Consider the following 16,571-nt stretch of genomic DNA (forward strand, 5'->3'; position numbering starts at 1 on the left):
AGCTGGAAATGGCGGGGCACGCTTGTAATCCCAGCACTTGGGCAGTGCAGGCAAGAGAATCATGAGTTTGAGACCAGTCTGGGGCACATATTAAGCTGAGTTGAATCCTCTAGTAAAACCACCTGAACCTAATGGTTTTTCAGGAGTTTCTTACATCAGCTCTGGTAATTTGCTCCTGTAATCCCAGATTTGGGGAGGCTGAGGCAGAAGGATTCCAAGCTGGGCACTAGCTGGGCATGCCTGTAATCCTAGCTACTCAAGAGGCAGAGATCTGAGGATCGCAGTTCCAAGAAAGGCCAGGGCAGGAAAGTTGGTGAGATTCTTATTGCCAATTAACCACCAGAAAATTGAAACGGCAGGGACAGCACCCAGGCCCCACGACTGACAAAAATAAAAGTGAAAAATAAACACAGATTTTATTTGTATTTAACTTGCATTTCATTTTGGGTGATTTCGGCTGGTTGTACTTTTCAAAGAATTAATTAGCCCACCACAAAACTGTCAACTTCATCTGCGTAGATCTTGTCCCTGGTGGCCCCTTGCCCTTTTCATTCTTTGTTGCATTCCTGATTGACCGTTTATATCAATCTTTTTTTTTTTTTTGGTCAGTCCTGGGCCTTGGACTCAGGGCCTGAACACTGTCTCTGGCTTCTTTTTGCTCAAGGCTAGCACTCTGCCACTTGAGCCACAGCACCACTTCTGGCCGTTTTCTGTATATGTGGTGCTGGGGAATCAAACCCAGGGCCTCATGTATGCGAGGCAAGCTCTCTCGCCACTAGGCCATATCCCCAGCCTCTATGTCATTCTTTTTTAAAAATAAAATTTCCAGCTCAGAACTTGAAATCCTTAAAAAAAATGTTTACCCACTTTGTAAGTTCAAGGTGGAGATGTTTCTGGATATATAATAATACTTTATAAAAACTTGCTTTGGGTAGTATTCATATCCAGTCTGTTAAACAAAATACATGCCCACCTGTTTCCTGTCTTCTATAGCCTTCTGCTGGGATGGCCCAGGACATAACAAACCCCCTGGAGCTCTAGAATCCCTGTCTGAACCAGAGGATCTGCAAGGCATGATTATAATTCATGTGGATCTTTCATCTTTCTGAATAGTTCTCTGAAGTGCTTCCTTAAATCTTTCTGAGATGTTAAAATTTCACAGTCAGAGTCTCAGTTGCATATTTGGAATAGGATTTCTTGGCAGTGCTCTGGATTTGAGCTTTGCCAGGAAGCCATTTCTTAATGTTACCATCACTTGCCATTTGGAGAGGCTGGCACTTTCCAAGTCATGAAGCCTTGGCTCTTGCTTATGTGTTAACATTTAGGAGCAGGATAACTCTTTCATGTTGGTGATGCAGCAGGGAGGGGCAGCTTGAGAGGGGCTCTCCTGCACATGACAGGATGTTCAGTAGCATCTCTGGCCTCTTGTAGCTAGGTGACAGTTGCAACTTCCCCAGTTCTGACAACTGAAAATGGCTCCTGACATTACTGAGCATCCTCTGGGAGGCAATATCCCTCTCAATCTAGGATGATTACTGTATTTTACTCCTACATTTTACTATAAGCAGCAAAAAGATAACAGGTGCCACCTTTAATACTGTTAGGAAACATTCTTAGCTACATCACCCAACTTGTTGGTACTTTTTCCTGTCTCTCGTCTCACTGCAGAAAACAGATGGCTAAACTTTGTGCCATAACCTATTTTCCAATTGTGTTTTCCTCACATTTTCTGCCTACCCAAGCACAGCCTTATCAAAGACCTAGGGCTTCTGTGAATATTTTCTTTGGAGCAATTTAGGTTTTTACTATACCTAAAGCCCATACTTCCCAATTCCTATGTACAGAATATGTTATTTCATTGAATATTGTACATGCAGTTTAAAAGGTTGATTAGCTATTGGGTAAAATGTTATAAAAATGTGAATTCAGCTGGTAAGGATAGGGCTGGGAATATGACCTAGTGGCAAGGGTGCTTACCTCGCATACATGAAGCCCTGAGCTCTATTCCCCAGAACCACATATATGGAAAACGGCCAGAAGTGGCGCTGTGGCTCAAGTGGCAGAGTGCTAGCCTTGAGCAAAAATAAGCCAGGCCCTAAGTCCAAGCCCCAGGACTGGCAAAATAAATAAATAAATAAATAAATAAAGGTAAGGATAATGTGAAGGTTTTCCTTACTCATTTTTGGTCTACTTGGTTTTACTGATTATCAAGAGAGAAGTGTAGTGTAGATTTCATTTCTTCTTTCAAGTCTGTTGATTTTCACTGTTTCTGAACCTGGTATTAGGTATATAGCACTTAGTGTCTTCTTGGTGAATTGTACCTTTTATCATTTTATGATGTCCCTCTTTATCCCAGGTAACTGTCCTTCTGACATGTGCCTTGCTCATATTAATTAACATTGACTGTCCAGGTTATTGTATCTTATTTCACCATTCACATTTTTTTTTGTGTGTGCGTGCCAATCCTGGGGCTTGATCTCAGTGTTATGGGTGCTGTCCCTGAGCTTTTTTTCCCAACTGTTTTTGCTCTACCTTTTGAGCCACAGCTCCACTTCTGACTTGTTTGGTAGTTAACTGGAGATAACAGTCTCACAGATTTTGCTGCCTGAGCTGGCTCCGAACTGTGATTCTCAGATCTCAGCCTCCTATGTAGCTAGGATTACAGGCCTGAGCGACTGCCGCCCAGCTTGCCACTCATTTTTAGTCCATATCTTTCTTCATATTTAAACGGATTTTTTTTGGTAGCTCTAGGGTTTGAATTCAGGGTTTTTTGTTTTTTGCCTTATTTTTCAGATAGGGTCTTATGTTTTTGGTAGAGGCCACAGCCTCAAAACTAGTCTGTGCACTGTCCTCCTGGGAATACTGAGTGCCACTGGGCCTGGCTTCTACTCTAGTATTCTTAGGTTTCTGTGTTATCTCCCTTATTAGCTTGTTAATTGTATCTTTCATTTTCATTGCTGGAGATTGAACTGAATACTTTATACATGCTAGGCAAGTACTAGCTTAATTTCTTATAAAATTTTTGATTGCTCTTGCATTTACAATATGTATCTTTATTTATTTATTTATTTATTTATTTATTTATTTATTATTATTTTTTTTTTTTGGCCAGTCCTGGGCCTTGGACTCAGGGCCTGAGTACTGTCCCTGGCTTCCTTTTTGCTCAAGGCTAGCACTCTGCCACTTGAGCCACAGCACCACTTCTGCCCGTTTTCTGTATATGTGGTGCTGGGGAATCGAACCCAGGGCTTCATGTATACGAGGCAAGCTCTCTTGCCACTAGGCCATATCCCCAGCCCAATATGTATCTTTATTAACCTCAGTTTTTCTTCAAGTACCATTATATTCCTTCCTGTACAGCACAGAACATTTATGTCCAATTCTTCCATCTTATCACTTTTTTTTTTTTGCCAGTCCTGGGCCTTGGACTCAGGGCCCAAGCACTGTCCCTGGCTTATTTTTGCTCAAGGCTAGCACTCTGCCACTTGAGCCACAGCGCCACTTCTGGCTTTTTCTGTGTATGTGGTGCTGTGGAATTGACCCAGGGCTTCATGCATACTAGGCAAGCACTCTACCACTAGGCCACATTCCCAGCCCTCATCCTATCACTTTTATATTTGTTGTTAAGCATTTTACTTTTACAGTATATGTGCTGTAAACCCACCGTGCTTTTGCTGCTTTTTTATTACGCAAACAATAGTATTGTTTATTTATTTTTCAGTTCTAGCATTTGAACTCTGAGCCTCATGCTTGCTAGACTAGCACTCTACAATTTGGGCCATATACTCAAGCAAGCAATTATCTTTTAGAGTGATTAAAAATGAGAAAAATAGGACTAAGAAGATAGGTCATATAGAAAAGGGAGATGAGTTTGGGAGCAGAACTCCACCCACTGTACTCCTGACTGGGCCTTAGTCTTCTGTGCCAGAAAATGGGAACAAAGACCTATTCATCCACTAATAAGAAAGAGGAATCAGGGGCTGGGGATATGGCCTAGTGGCAAGAGTGCCTGCCTCATATACATGAGGCCCTGGGTTCGATTCCCCAGCACCACATATACAGAAAGTGGCCAGAAGTGGCGCTGTGGTTCAAGTGGCAGAGTGCTAGCCTTGAGCAAAAAGAAGCCAGGGACAGTGCTCAGGCCCTGAGTCCAAGCCCCAGGACTGGCACAAAAAAAAAAAAAAGAGGAATCAAACTTACTAAAATATTACATGGAAGATGAAATTACAAGGCAAAAACCTGGGAAAAGTGGTTACAGCAGTCCCTAGAAACAGCTTACCTCTGGGTTCAAATTCCAGCTACACTATTGACCTTATAAGTTCACATATCTTTTAGAGTGATTAAAAATGAGAAAAATGCGGGGCTGGGGATATAGCCTAGTGGCAAGAGTGCCTGCCTCGGATACACGAGGCCCTAGGTTCAATTCCCCAGCACCACATATACAGAAAAAAAAAAAAAACGGCCAGAAGCGGCGCTGTGGCTCAAGTGGCAGAGTGCTAGCCTTGAGCGGGAAGAAGCCAGGGACAGTGCTCAGGCCCTGAGTCCAAGGCCCAGGACTGGCCAAAAAAAAAAAAAAAAATGAGAAAAATAGGACTATCTTTTTTTCTTTTCTTTTTTTTTTTGTTGGCTGTGGAGCTTGAATTTAGGACCTGGGTGCTATGTCTGAGCTTTTGCACAAGGCTAGTGCCCTACCACTTTGAGCCACAGCTCAACTTCTGGTTTTCTGGTGATTACCTGGAGATAAGAGTCTCACAGACTTGCCTGCCCTGGCTGGCTTTGCACTGTGATTCTCAGATCTCAGCCTCCTGAGTAGCTAGGATTGATTACAGGTGTGAGCCACCAGCCTTGGTCCTTTATCTGAAAACTTGACATAATAACACCAGATTTTTGAGAGATGTGTAGGAATTAATATATGTAAAGCACTTATAATAGTGACTGGCACATAATCTCTCCAGAAGCATTAACAATGAGGGATACCTTCCTATAATTTCAGAAATGTGGGACGAAGAACAGTTCCTTCCCTTTCTCAAGACTCACTACAATCAAAACAGTGAAGATTTACAGAGCATATCCAAAGTGCCCAAGTTCCATACTAAGCATTTTATATTATCTCATAAACTGTAGGGATTAATCATTCCTAGTTTATATGTAAGGAAATCAAAGCTCAGAGAATGTTTGAGCACCTGGCTAGAGGCTGCCGTCAAATTTTACAGCCCAAAGAAGTCTGGACAATGTCCTTAACCCTTCCTGCATTGGTTCCCACAAACCAGTATCCACGCTTGTAAACTAGTGGGAAAGCTGCTTGTTCTATTTATCCCAGAGGCTTGCTTTGAATCCCTGTAATACAACACAAGAGTTAATGCCTTACTTGTGCTGTTCTGACAGGACAACCTGGGCGTGACAGGACCGTTCACTCTTCTAGCCATCTTTTTGCACCTACCCCTCCTCCCCCGTTGAACTAATTTCTTCAAGATTCCAGCTGCTCAAACGTGAGCACCTGGATTTTATTCGTGACAGTGGAGGAGATTACAACAGGTTTGTGGTCTAAACGGGGCAAATTACGCAGGTGGGCCTGAGTACCGGAAAAACCGGACCACGGGGCCCTACGCCAGAGAGGATGGTGGAAGGGGGAGGAATAGAGGGGTTGGAAAGGCACTGAGGAAAGAATCCACGGGAAGAGGTGTATTTTCATGTGGGCGGTCAGGGAGAGGGAGGCGCCAAGGATGACTCCTAGCTAGCTAGTTCCCGTCTGGTTCAGAGGATGTTTGGTGAGCAAATCACTAAGTGATCCAGAGCTTCTGCCTTCTGTATGGACATCCCTGTCCTCCCTCCCCCAGCCTCCGCTGGACAAGGGATGGGCCCGGGGCGGGGAGGGGGGTGAACGGCAGGCTGACCACTCCTGGCCCTGGGCTGGGCGGCGGTGCTGGCCGCTTCGCCTCGCCGCCCCCCTCCTTCGGGCTGGACGTCCAGCATCCTAGCAGGAGGGAGGTGTTGGCTCCCGGCCGGCGTCCTGGGGTGCGGCGCGGCGGCTCGCCCCCTCCAGCCCGGGCCCGCCCGGCCCCGGCCCCCCACCCTTGGCGCTGCTAGGTTGGGCGCGTCTGTGTCTGGCCCCGGAGCCAGGAATCGGGGTCTGCCGGGTGAGTTCCAGGGTCAGGGGTCTCCATCGCAGCGTGCCTGCTTTGCCGGGTGGCACCGGGTCAGTCCCCGGCTCCGGCAGGTTCCCCTCCGCCTTCGCCGACGCGCGCCTTGTGGAGCGGAGCGCGCGCGAGCGTGGCAAGTGCGGCGCGGGGCCGGGCGGGGCGGGGCGCGGCGCGGCGCGGCGCGGCGCTCCGGGCGTCGGGGCGCAGCAAGTGTGCGGGGGCCGGGGCGGGGGCGCAGCCAATGCACCGCCGCGGGCGCCGAGCCGCGCGCGGGGGGCGGCGCGGGGAAGGATGCGGGCGGGCAACTTTTTGCCGGCCCTGCGAGTCGGAGTAGCCGCGCTCCCGGGGCCGCCTCCTGGGCGAGGGCCGGGCGCCGGTGCCCGCCGCTGGGCGAGGGCCCCTCCCCCACTTCCGCCGCCCGCCTCCCCCGCGCGCCCGGCTCCCAGGGCCGCGGGTCCCCGGGGGATCCGGAGGCGCAGCCCCACCCCGGCCGGCGCGCCCGCTCCCACGCCCCCGCCGCCCCGCCGGAGCGGACAGACTGAGTCAGCGGGGCCGAGCTGCAGGTAGGAAGGGCCGGCGGCGGGCGCAGGTGCCGCGGAGGGACCGGTGGGGCGGAGGGGGCTCCCTCGCACCCCGTCCCTCCCTCCCGCCCGCCCGCCCGCGCGGCGCGGCCCTTTTTTGGGAATTCGTGCCTCTTGCTACTGGGGCGGGTGGGGCCGGGGCGAGGGAGTGCTCCATTTCTCGGGCTCCGGCCCCCAATCTCTCCGCGGTCTCCCAGCACCTACGGTTGCGTAAACAACCCTGGGCCCCTAGCCTCCGGCCCCGCGGCCCCGGAGCGCAGCCCCTTCAGTCCCGTGCGACCCGTGGGCTCCTGGAGAGGGGAGACGTGAGGGGGGTCCCGGAACCCCTCGTCTGCGTGAGCTCCCCCCATCCCCCCTGAGCTGCTGGAGCCTTCCCCCTCCCCGCTGCTAGCGCGGACGGCCCCAGGGCCCTGGGTATTTTTAGCGTGGTGACCTGGGCGGCAGCTCCAAGCCTTTCCCTGGAGTCAGCGTCAGCGCCTCCCATCTCCGGGGCCAGCCCTGCCGACTTCCCACACTTCCTCAGCCCTGCCTGGCCCTCGAATTGGGGTCCCCCCGTGTGGAGCAGGTCGGGGTTGCTGTGTATCAGGTGGCGTGGGATGATCTGGTCCTTAAGCTAGAAATCCCCTTACCCCCAGTGATGGACTCAGTGGAGCGCCAGGAGTGAACCATCGGGCGGGAGTGAATGCAGGGCCTAGGCTGGAAAGCTCTCAGCAGGCAGAGGGGTTCAAGAGACTTGGACTGAATTAGACCCAGGGCCCATCCTTCCAACTGCTCCTTACTAGCAGGAAACTAAGACAGTGAAATATGTCCGAGGAAAGGAACAAATAGGTGTGGAGGGGGCGGGGGATGGGTCATTCCCTAAACTGCTCTCCTTCACGAGTTAGGGTCTTGCATTTCAGGCAGGTAGGAAGATTATGCCATTTCAGATGGGGAGACTGAGGCCAGAAATATCATTTCCTTAGAGCTAGCCAAGCCTGGAAGTCAGGTCTGTGACTTCGGAGCAAGGGTCTGGCAGGGATGGGGGTGGGGCACATGTGTAGAGAAAGAGGGCAAAGGATGGGGAGGAACCAGAATTGCAGCACTAGGGGGAGAGGAGTCTCTACCCCACCATCCCATACACTCTCTCCCCTGGCTTCCTGAGGGAAGCTGAGTCCATTAAGTAAAAAAAAAAAAAAGAAAAAAGTACCCTCTGGCCCTCTCAGAAGGGCATGGTACTGACAGCCATTGGCTGTCTTCCCTGAACACAGAGCATTTTCCCCTGTGCCTGGAACCAGCATCCCCTTTGTGGAGCTCCGGCAGGCCCTGCCTCTACATGACACTTGAAATTGTGGGATAGGCTTTGTTTTAGAGAAGAGAAACAAAATAGCCCAGGCCAGAGGTGAACAGCCTGGAAGCAGAGTCTCCACTGTTGGGATGCTGGCTTCAGTGGTGCTCCCTAAGCCCAGGCCTCCCCTGTCTCCTCTCCCATCCTCACGACTGTACTTTCCTCTCCAGGGGCTGATATGGATCCAAATCCTCGGGCAGCCCTGGAGCGCCAGCAGCTCCGCCTTCGAGAGCGGCAGAAATTCTTTGAGGACATTCTGCAGCCAGAGACAGAGTTTGTCTTCCCATTGTCCCACCTGCATCTTGAGTCACAAAGAGGTAAGTTTCAAGTCCTGAAAAGTGAAATTGGGTTAGGATAGAGAAAATGTGCTCTGGGTCCCGCATCTCGGAGACCACCTCTCCTCTTATTTTCTTGGCCTAGCTTGGGATGTGACAGTTAACCCTAATCATCCCATCAGCTCTGGCCCGGCTGCCCCTGACTTACCTCCTTCTTCCTCCCCAGCCCCCATAGGTAGTATCTCATCCATGGAAGTGAATGTGGACACACTGGAGCAAGTAGAACTTATTGACCTTGGGGATCAGGATGGAGCAGATGTGTTCTTGCCCTGTGAAGATCCTCCACCCACCCCCCAGACGTCAGGTATGTCCCTCTGCTTTGGGGACGGGGGCACCCTTGAGCCAGAGCTCATTGGAGTTCTGAAATGAGGCCGACAGGCTGAGCTGGGGAAGGATACATGGGGGAACTGGAAGTGGGCATTTCTGTCAGCAAAGGAGCTGCCTGTTCTGATTTTAGGGAAGTTGATGCTAAGGGAAACTGGGTTACAAATCCCCAATCCAAAACTCTAGCAATGACCAAGTTCTGTGGCGTTTTAAATCTTATATTTATGAAATTAATGTAAAATACAGTGTCTCCACTGGACAACTTAGCCACTTTTAGTTATCATAGTATTTATTGAGCAATATTTACTGTGTTCCTAGTACTGTGCTAAGTTCCTTTACATATTTTTTAATGGACTTAACAATGTCTTTTCCATTAAATTTTTGTTGATGCCCATTCTGGGGCTTAAACTCAAGGCCTGGGTGCTGTCCCTGAGCTTTTGTGCTTAAGACTAGTGCTTTGCCACTTGAGCTATACCTCCACTTCCAGCTTTTTGGGTAGTTAATTGGAGATAAGAGTCTCATGGGCTTTCTTGCCTGGGCTGGCTTCAAACTGTGATCCTCAGATCTCAGTCTGCTGAGTAGCTGGGATTACAGACATGAACTACTAGTGTGGGGCTCCTTTCCTTTAAATTTTACAAAGAAGGAAGTTAAAGGATGTAGTGCAGTGTGCTTGCCTAGCATGCATAAGGCTCTGAATTTGGTCACAGTACAGTAATACACATATACACACACAAAAAAAGGAAGGAAATTCATCTCAGAGTTCAACCACAGAGCCAGAAACTGGAAAAGTTGTGACTCTGAACTCCAAGTGCTTAACTTGTAAGGCAGATCATCTGTTATTTACAAGTGCTACTGAACCAGGCTGGTGGCGCATAAACACGTTGCCTAGACTTGGGATGCTGGGCAGGAGGATCCCGACTTCAAAGCCAGCCTCAGCTACAGAGTACGATGAAAGACCCTGTTTCACAAAAACAATATTGGGCAAAATCCAACTAAAAACTGCACTAGGGATTAAACTCAGGCCTTGTACTCTTACTCAGCTTTTTGCTTAACAGCTGGCACCACTTGAGCTCGACTTTGAGTCCAGCATTTTGCAGGCTAATTGGACATGGGACTCTCATTATTTTTCTGCCTGGGCTGACATTGAACCACAATCGACCAGGTTGCAGGCTTCCCAGAAGCTAGGATTACAGGCATGGGCCTCTGGCTCCTGGCAGAACTGCTGTTTATTGATGGCCTACTATGCTAGCCATTAGATAAGCACGTTTTATTTTATCCCTTCCTTAACAGGAAGAGCAGAGTTCTTAAGAGGGAAGATGACTTGCCTAGAGCTACTCAGCTGGAAGTGATGTAGGTAGAACTCAAACTCTTACACTGATGACCTGACTCCAGAGCTCAAGCATGTATTCAGGAGGAGCTGGGAGTCAACAAAGCAATTCTGGACAAGTACCTGCCTTCCCTTCCTTTCAGTGCCTCTGATCAGATAATCTCTTTAAAGAGTCCTACAAAGCCTTATTTGTGTCTCTGACCTGCTCTTCTCTCTGCACAGGAGCGGGTGACCAGGCAGAGGAGCTGAGCTTACCAGTGCCCACGCCAGACAGGACCACATCCCGGACCTCCTCCTTGTCCTCTGACTCCTCCACCAACCTGCACAGCCCAAATCCTAGTGATGGTGGAGCAGATACACCCTTGGCACAGTCTGACGAGGAGGAAGAGGACAGAAGTGATGGAGGGGCAGAGACGAGAACCTGCAGCTAGCAGTGGGTCCCTCCTGCCCACGGACACAGCTGGCTGCTCTCCATGTGAGACCCTAGGCCAGCCAGAGCATTCTAAGACCACACACTAGCAGCTGGCACTGGGAAAGGAGAATGGTGGGATATCGTACCTTACTGAGAATTAACCTCCTTCTGCTTTATCGCTAACCTTTTCTTGCTGCAACCCTCCCACCAGTTCTGGTTTACTCCTTGAGGTAGGACTTGCAACTGAGTAGATGGAAGATGAGGTAGAACAAGATGCCACTGCTCTTGTTGGCACTCCTCTCTCCCCCACACTGTCTTGTAGTCTTCCAGTAGTGTTTCCTCAGCCAGTGTCTCTCAGTGGACGTGAACTTAGCACTCTAATGAGGTGGGTGCTATTCTAGCTATCCTGCCTCCTTCGTTCTTTTTTTGACAGGGCACGGTATAAATAATAAATAATATACCAACCATTCCATTTTATTCTTCACATTTCAAAAGTATCAAGCCCTGTATATGTCCTTAGCTTTCTAACTAGTACTGTATCCCTACTGCTCTTTTGGTTTGGTAAGAAATACTTATTGAACACTAGTGCAGGGCACAGGTTGAAATATAGTTCTGAGCAAGGGAAGTAGTGTCCCTGTGCTCATGGATTTTACTCTCTATGAGGTACTACTTTGATACCAGGAAATAGGGACATCTTATGCTAATTTATGCTGTCTTATGGCAGTTGAGGAGCTGAGATCTGAAGAATGATTACAGGTTTCCGGGCCAAGCAGCAGGGGAAGGGGCCTCATCTCTGCAGGAGCAGTTTGCGAAGATGGAATGGAGAGAATAGGAACTGAAAAGCATTCGTTTGTTTAAGTTGTTGGATTTGAGACCCTGAAGACGTTAAGATTGACAAAGGTCACATTGAAGCCTTCCATTTGACTGCTAGTAAGAGATCGTGACTTAAAAGATAAAAAGTGTATTTCCTCATCCAAAATATGAAGCTCTGTAGTTATTTGAGCACCGGGCTCCTTTTGGCTTGTTCTACTCTGCCATACTAGGCTCATGACTTACATGCTTATTGATTACTCATGCCTAACATGGCTGTCTAAACCCCATTATGACTTTGAAACAAGCAGGAAGCAGGAGAACAAATGGGGAATAGGCAAGGTGGGCACAGCCTGAGGTTTATTTCCACCTTAGGAAGCATTTTTGGAAGTTCTAAGTAAGAGTGCTCACTTTTATCTCAATGGCCAGAACTTGGTAACACAGGAAATATTTCATTTGCAGACATTTTATAGACAGGGACATGACACTTTTCTTTAAAAAAAAAAAAAGGAGGAAATTCTCACTTTGGGGAAGACACTTTCAAGTCACTGAAAAAATGCCAGTGCATCTATCTGATATCTGTACTAGCCGACAGATGGAGAAGCACCCTGGCTACTGGCAAGGCTGGGGTGGCCCTGTGGTAGGGCACTCCGATGTCTTGACAAAACCAGAGTTTTGTTACTAAGGAACAAGAGGACAGCGTTCATTGGGTGAGTAATTAGCAGTTGACACATTAGTGGCCATGTTAAAAGTGTTTGAACTTTGCTGGGAATAATGAAGGATTACAGATAGTTGGACTTGCTTGTTTAAAGGCTAAATCCGGCTGAAATGTAGAGAATATGCTGGAAAGAAACAGGCTTAAGACGGACAAAGAACAGTAATTTGTGCCAGAGATAATGGTGGCCCAAAGAAGAGGGGTAGAAACTCATTCAGCAAATACTAAATGTCCAGGCTTAGTGTATGTAAAGCACTGAACATAACCTTGTAGAAGTAGTAGTAGAAAAATAAAGGTTCAGTCTGTCATGGAGTTTATAGTCTGGTGGGGGCCCCAAATGTAAAATTGCAACTTTGGTGCTAGAGAGCAGTCAGCCTATTCAGAGAGGTCACCAGGGTGGTGCCCTGAAATGACACTTCAGCTGAAACCTGAATGATGAGTAGGAATAAACTAGAATGTCTGGAAGGCCCCTGATGCTTGCTGATAGGACAAGACCAGAATAGATGCTTAGAAACTAGCCACTTAGATTTAAAAACAAAACTGACCAAAGAATATGGGGAAAAAGTGGAAGGAATAAAGAGATTTAGGAGGCAAATTCCAGAAGATTCATTTATTTTTTTTTGGGGGGGGGGGCCTTGAACTCATGGCCTTACGCTGTCCCTTAGCTTTTTTTACTCAAGGCTGTTCAGCTACCACTTGAGCCACATCTCTACTTCTGGCCTTTTGCTGGTTAATTGAAGGTAAGAGTCTCACAGACTTTTCTGTCTGGGCTGACTTTAGACAGCAATCCTCAGATCTCAGCCTCTTGAGTAGCTAGGATTACAGGAGCCACCAGCATCCAGCTTCAAAAGGTTTTCAGTGGGTGAGTGAGAGAAAGGGGTTAAGTGTGCTGCCACTGTTTCTACCTCCTGGAACAGGATGGCTTGGAGGCACCTCAGCCAGATGAGTTTAGGAATTACCCAGGTTTTGAGACATGTCGAGTTTGCAGTGCTTTGGAGACATCCAAGAGGTGCATCTCAACCCGGGGAACAGGACTGAGCTGCAAAAATAAAGATACGTTATCCGTTTAAGTGGTAAGCAAAGCCATGCATGTGAACAAACTTGCCCATGGTAAAAGGAGAGGTTATAGGACTTAAGGAACATAACTAACTTTTCACATTAAAAAGTCATTCCATTTGCTCACCCTTCGTATGTCTGAATACTACCAGTGGGATAAGTGGCCTTCAGCCTAAATTCTACAGGTCTTTGTGTCACACAGGCTGAGTCTTCCCATAGTGAGATCCTACAGTCACCCTACAGGAGGCCATTGTAAGTAATCATTCTTAAACGTTCTTATTAAAAACAGCAACGTGGGATCTCCAAGGAAGTTGAAGGGCCCTTCAGCCTTTCCCCGTCTCCAGGAAGCTTGTAGACTCTATACTTTTTGTCCAAAAGTCTTTGGGTCCAAGTTGAGATCATCGATTAAGCAGAGCCAGGGCCTGATCTCGGCCTCTAGGGTTGCTCATGATTTTGCTGTATGTATATGGCATAGTCCTAGTCCCCTTTCTTGCTTCAGAGTAGCAGGACCTTACCTCCTGTCTTGACTGGCTCAGCCTGCTGTGGCCTGTGACACCACTGTTCTGCTATGCAGGGCTTCTCAGTTCTCGGGTCACCCCCCTTTCCTCTAGAGCAAATGATGGGAAGCTGTATGAGTTTGGTTGCCATCAACATGCCAATAAGTCTTTTAGTACCCCAGGCACACAATGCTAAGATTGTGGGATTTGGGGCAGGGAGCAGAGAGATCTACAGCCCTCTTGAGAAGAAGAATTGTTTGTGTGTCTCTGGGAAACCTTCAATTCAGTTGCTTTGCGCTCTAAGCCCTGTCTGAAAAAGCCTAGGGTCAGCTGAGACCACAGGACCACTTCCTGGTGGAGACAATGACCTCTCTGCTTGCCAAACCACAGGGGGTTGGCTGGCCTTCAGAGTCACCATCTCCAGCTGACTGTTTTCTAAGGCCACATAGTACCCTTGGAGATGGGAGGATGATATGCTGCCAACTCTTGAGTTATGGCGACTAGCTTTTAATCTCCAAGCCACAATGTGGTTTCTTTCTGTGTATAGACTTGTTACTGGTGGACATGATGACAGGCTCTGGTGAGATGGGCAAACGAACTCATCCTTGCAGAGCCCTATGCTTTGGGGGAGTAGGAGGGGTCACGGCTCAGATGATTCTCTAAAACGCAACACTCATCTTACCGAAATTCCCAGGACTACACAGAATTTAAACAGCATGGCAAGTAGGAACACAAACATCTCTGCTATGGTGTTTTCTTATTCTGCTCATTAATTTAAACATTATTTGAATACGACTACGGTATGCTAGCTACTTGCATCGATAACAGAAAGACGAGGATCTCTTCCAGGAACAGACCTGGCCGTAAATAATAACCTTGAGTTCAAAGAAGCTCAGGACCAAAAAATATAAAAAATAAAATCTCAACATCATTAGTTACCAGAAAATTCAAATTAAAACCGTAATGAGATACTACATATAAATCCAAGTAGCTGAGATGAAAACAAAAGGTCCATTAAAAACACCAGTCAAAGATGTGGAGCCATCTGAACTCTCACATATTGTCAGTGAAAGGATACACGTCACATTTTGAGAAAGATGTTATTCATAAAACACACCTTTTTGATATAGCAATTCTCCTAAGTACCTGAGGGATATGTAATAAATATAGGTCTGTAAAACCATTTGTACAAACAACAGTTTTGTTCACAATAAGCAAAAACTTTAAAGAACTCAGATGCCCATTAATAGAAAAATGAACAAACTATACCTTATCCACACATTGTTAATAATGCACAGCAGTAAAAAGAAAAACTGATACTCCCAAGGCAATGAATGACTCTCAAAAACACTACTCCCCCCATAAGAAGTCTTACATAAAGTTGCAAACTATATGGAGATTTCATTTTTATTTAGCTCTAGATCAGTCTATTATGGGAAAATATCAGAACATATTGGGTGCTTCTGCAGGTGGTACGGGGGTAGGGTTTGACTGAAAAGAAACTATCCAACTTCTTGATGTTATTGTGTGTGTGTGTGTGTGTGTGTGTGTGTGTGTGTGTGTGTGTTTGCATTAACCCAAAGTCTTAGGCATAAAGGTAGACAAGCACTCTACCACTGAGTTACAACCCCAGCTCCAGGTTTTAGGAGTAATCCACTTGCTTGAGTTATATTGATTTATGTGCTGTTTTTCTGACAAAACTCTATGAATGTACATTTAAATTAGTGCATCTTGATGTATATTAGTTTTACACCAAAAGGAAAACATAAAAGCCAGATGCTGGTGGCTCATGCCTGTAATCCTAGCTACTTAGGAGGCTGAGATCTGGGCATCATGGTTCAAAGCTTGCCTGGGCAAGAAAATCCTTGAGACTTAACCACTAAAAAGCCAGAAGTGGAGCTGTGGCTCAGGCAATAAAGCACTAATTTTGAGCAAAAGAGCTCAAGGACAGCACCCAGGCCGAATTCAAGCCCCAGGGTTCACAAACGAAAAGAAAGAAAATCATGAATATGTAAACTCGAGTTAACATGCATTTCAAATTATTTAGGAAGTGTACTAGTATGTGTGATTTAGATGCATCAAAACATAAAGCTGGGGGCTGGGGATATGGCCTAGTGGCAAGAGTGCTTGCATCGTATACATGAAGCCCTTGGCTTGATTCCCCAGCACCACATATACAGAAAATGGCCAGAAGTGGCGCTGTGGCTCAAGTGACAGAGTGCTAGCCTTGAGCAAAAGGAAGCCAGGGACAGTGCTCAGGCCCTGAGTTCAGGGCCCAGGACTGGCAAAAAAAACACAAAACAAAACATAAAGCTGGGGCTGGGAATATGGCCTAGTGGCAAGAGTGCTTGCCTGGTATACATAAAGCCCTAGGTTCGATTCCCCAGCACCACATATACAGAAAATGGCCAGAAGTGGCGCTGTGGCTCAAGTGACAGAGTGCTAGCCTTGAGCAAAAAGAAGCCAGGGACGGTGCTCAAAAAACAAAAAAAACATAAAGCAGGTGTGACTCAAGCGGTTCAGCCCCCGCCTGGCAAGCTCCAGGTTCTGAGTTCAAACCTCAGGAGCACACACACTAATACTAAGGCGGATTGAAGGATTTAGATGGGTATGTGACAAACTTCAAGTATAGTAAAATGCTAATGGTGAAAACTAGGTGATGGAAAAACACGTCCACTGTAACAGGGGCGGTAAGTTTTCATAATACAAAGGTAGGCCGATGAGGAGGTAGGAAAGCTCGGACAACCCACGCCCCGCTCCCAATCACTAGAGGCCGAGGGCGGCGCGAGCCCGGCTGGGTGACCTGGTAAAAGTAACTGACCTTTTCAATGTCTCCTCAACTATCAAGTGACAATGGCTGTGCCCCGGGTGCGCCCAAGACCGCCGCGCGCCCACTGTCCCGGTCCCCGGGGCGGCCTGGATGCCCACAGCCCCGAAAAAGACTCCCACCTATCCCTCCGGCGGTAACTGTGCTAACGCAACCCCGACTTCCGGCACAACGCAGGAAGTCCCGCCCCGCTCGCTCTTCCCATTGGATGCGGGCCTTTGGA

At 47.7% G+C, this 16,571-nt stretch overlaps 2 protein-coding genes and 1 long non-coding RNA gene across 3 annotated transcripts in view; 2 read left to right on the top strand and 1 right to left on the bottom strand.

The window, feature by feature from the left end:
* The window catches only part of Sys1 (SYS1 golgi trafficking protein), a 29,503-nt gene extending 21,159 nt beyond the window's left edge, over positions 1-8,344 (top strand). Inside the window, exon 4 of the mRNA XM_048349502.1 lies at positions 8,216-8,344. Coding sequence (XP_048205459.1) covers positions 8,216-8,222 — 7 coding nt within the window. The 3' untranslated portion in view covers positions 8,223-8,344. The remainder of the gene's footprint in view (positions 1-8,215) is intronic.
* Dbndd2 (dysbindin domain containing 2) lies at positions 8,224-12,503 on the top strand. Its single transcript, XM_048349500.1, has 3 exons — positions 8,224-8,362; positions 8,547-8,684; positions 10,254-12,503. Exons 1-3 carry the CDS (start codon positions 8,224-8,226, stop codon positions 10,460-10,462), a joined length of 486 nt encoding a protein of 161 aa, XP_048205457.1. The 3' UTR covers positions 10,463-12,503.
* Positions 12,504-12,766: 263 nt separating this feature from the next.
* LOC125353830 lies at positions 12,767-16,499 on the bottom strand. Its single transcript, XR_007211366.1, has 3 exons — positions 16,343-16,499; positions 13,540-13,631; positions 12,767-13,007 (listed from the first exon to the last, which is right to left on the bottom strand). It is a non-coding gene; the product is annotated as an uncharacterized LOC125353830 (long non-coding RNA).
* Between the last annotated feature and the right edge of the window lie 72 nt (positions 16,500-16,571).

This window comes from Perognathus longimembris, chromosome 6 (genome assembly GCF_023159225.1).
Source record: "Perognathus longimembris pacificus isolate PPM17 chromosome 6, ASM2315922v1, whole genome shotgun sequence".
NCBI lineage: Eukaryota > Metazoa > Chordata > Mammalia > Rodentia > Heteromyidae > Perognathus > Perognathus longimembris.

Excerpts from the sequence above, each read along its gene's own strand:
- Dbndd2 (XM_048349500.1), top strand. The coding sequence starts at position 8,224 with ATGGATCCAAATCCTCGGGCAGCCCTGGAGCGCCAGCAGCTCCGCCTT. Across the intron at positions 8,363-8,546 it reads GCATCTTGAGTCACAAAGAG|CCCCCATAGGTAGTATCTCA; the intron begins GTAAGTTTCAAG and ends CTTCCTCCCCAG. Across the intron at positions 8,685-10,253 it reads ACCCACCCCCCAGACGTCAG|GAGCGGGTGACCAGGCAGAG; the intron begins GTATGTCCCTCT and ends CTCTCTGCACAG.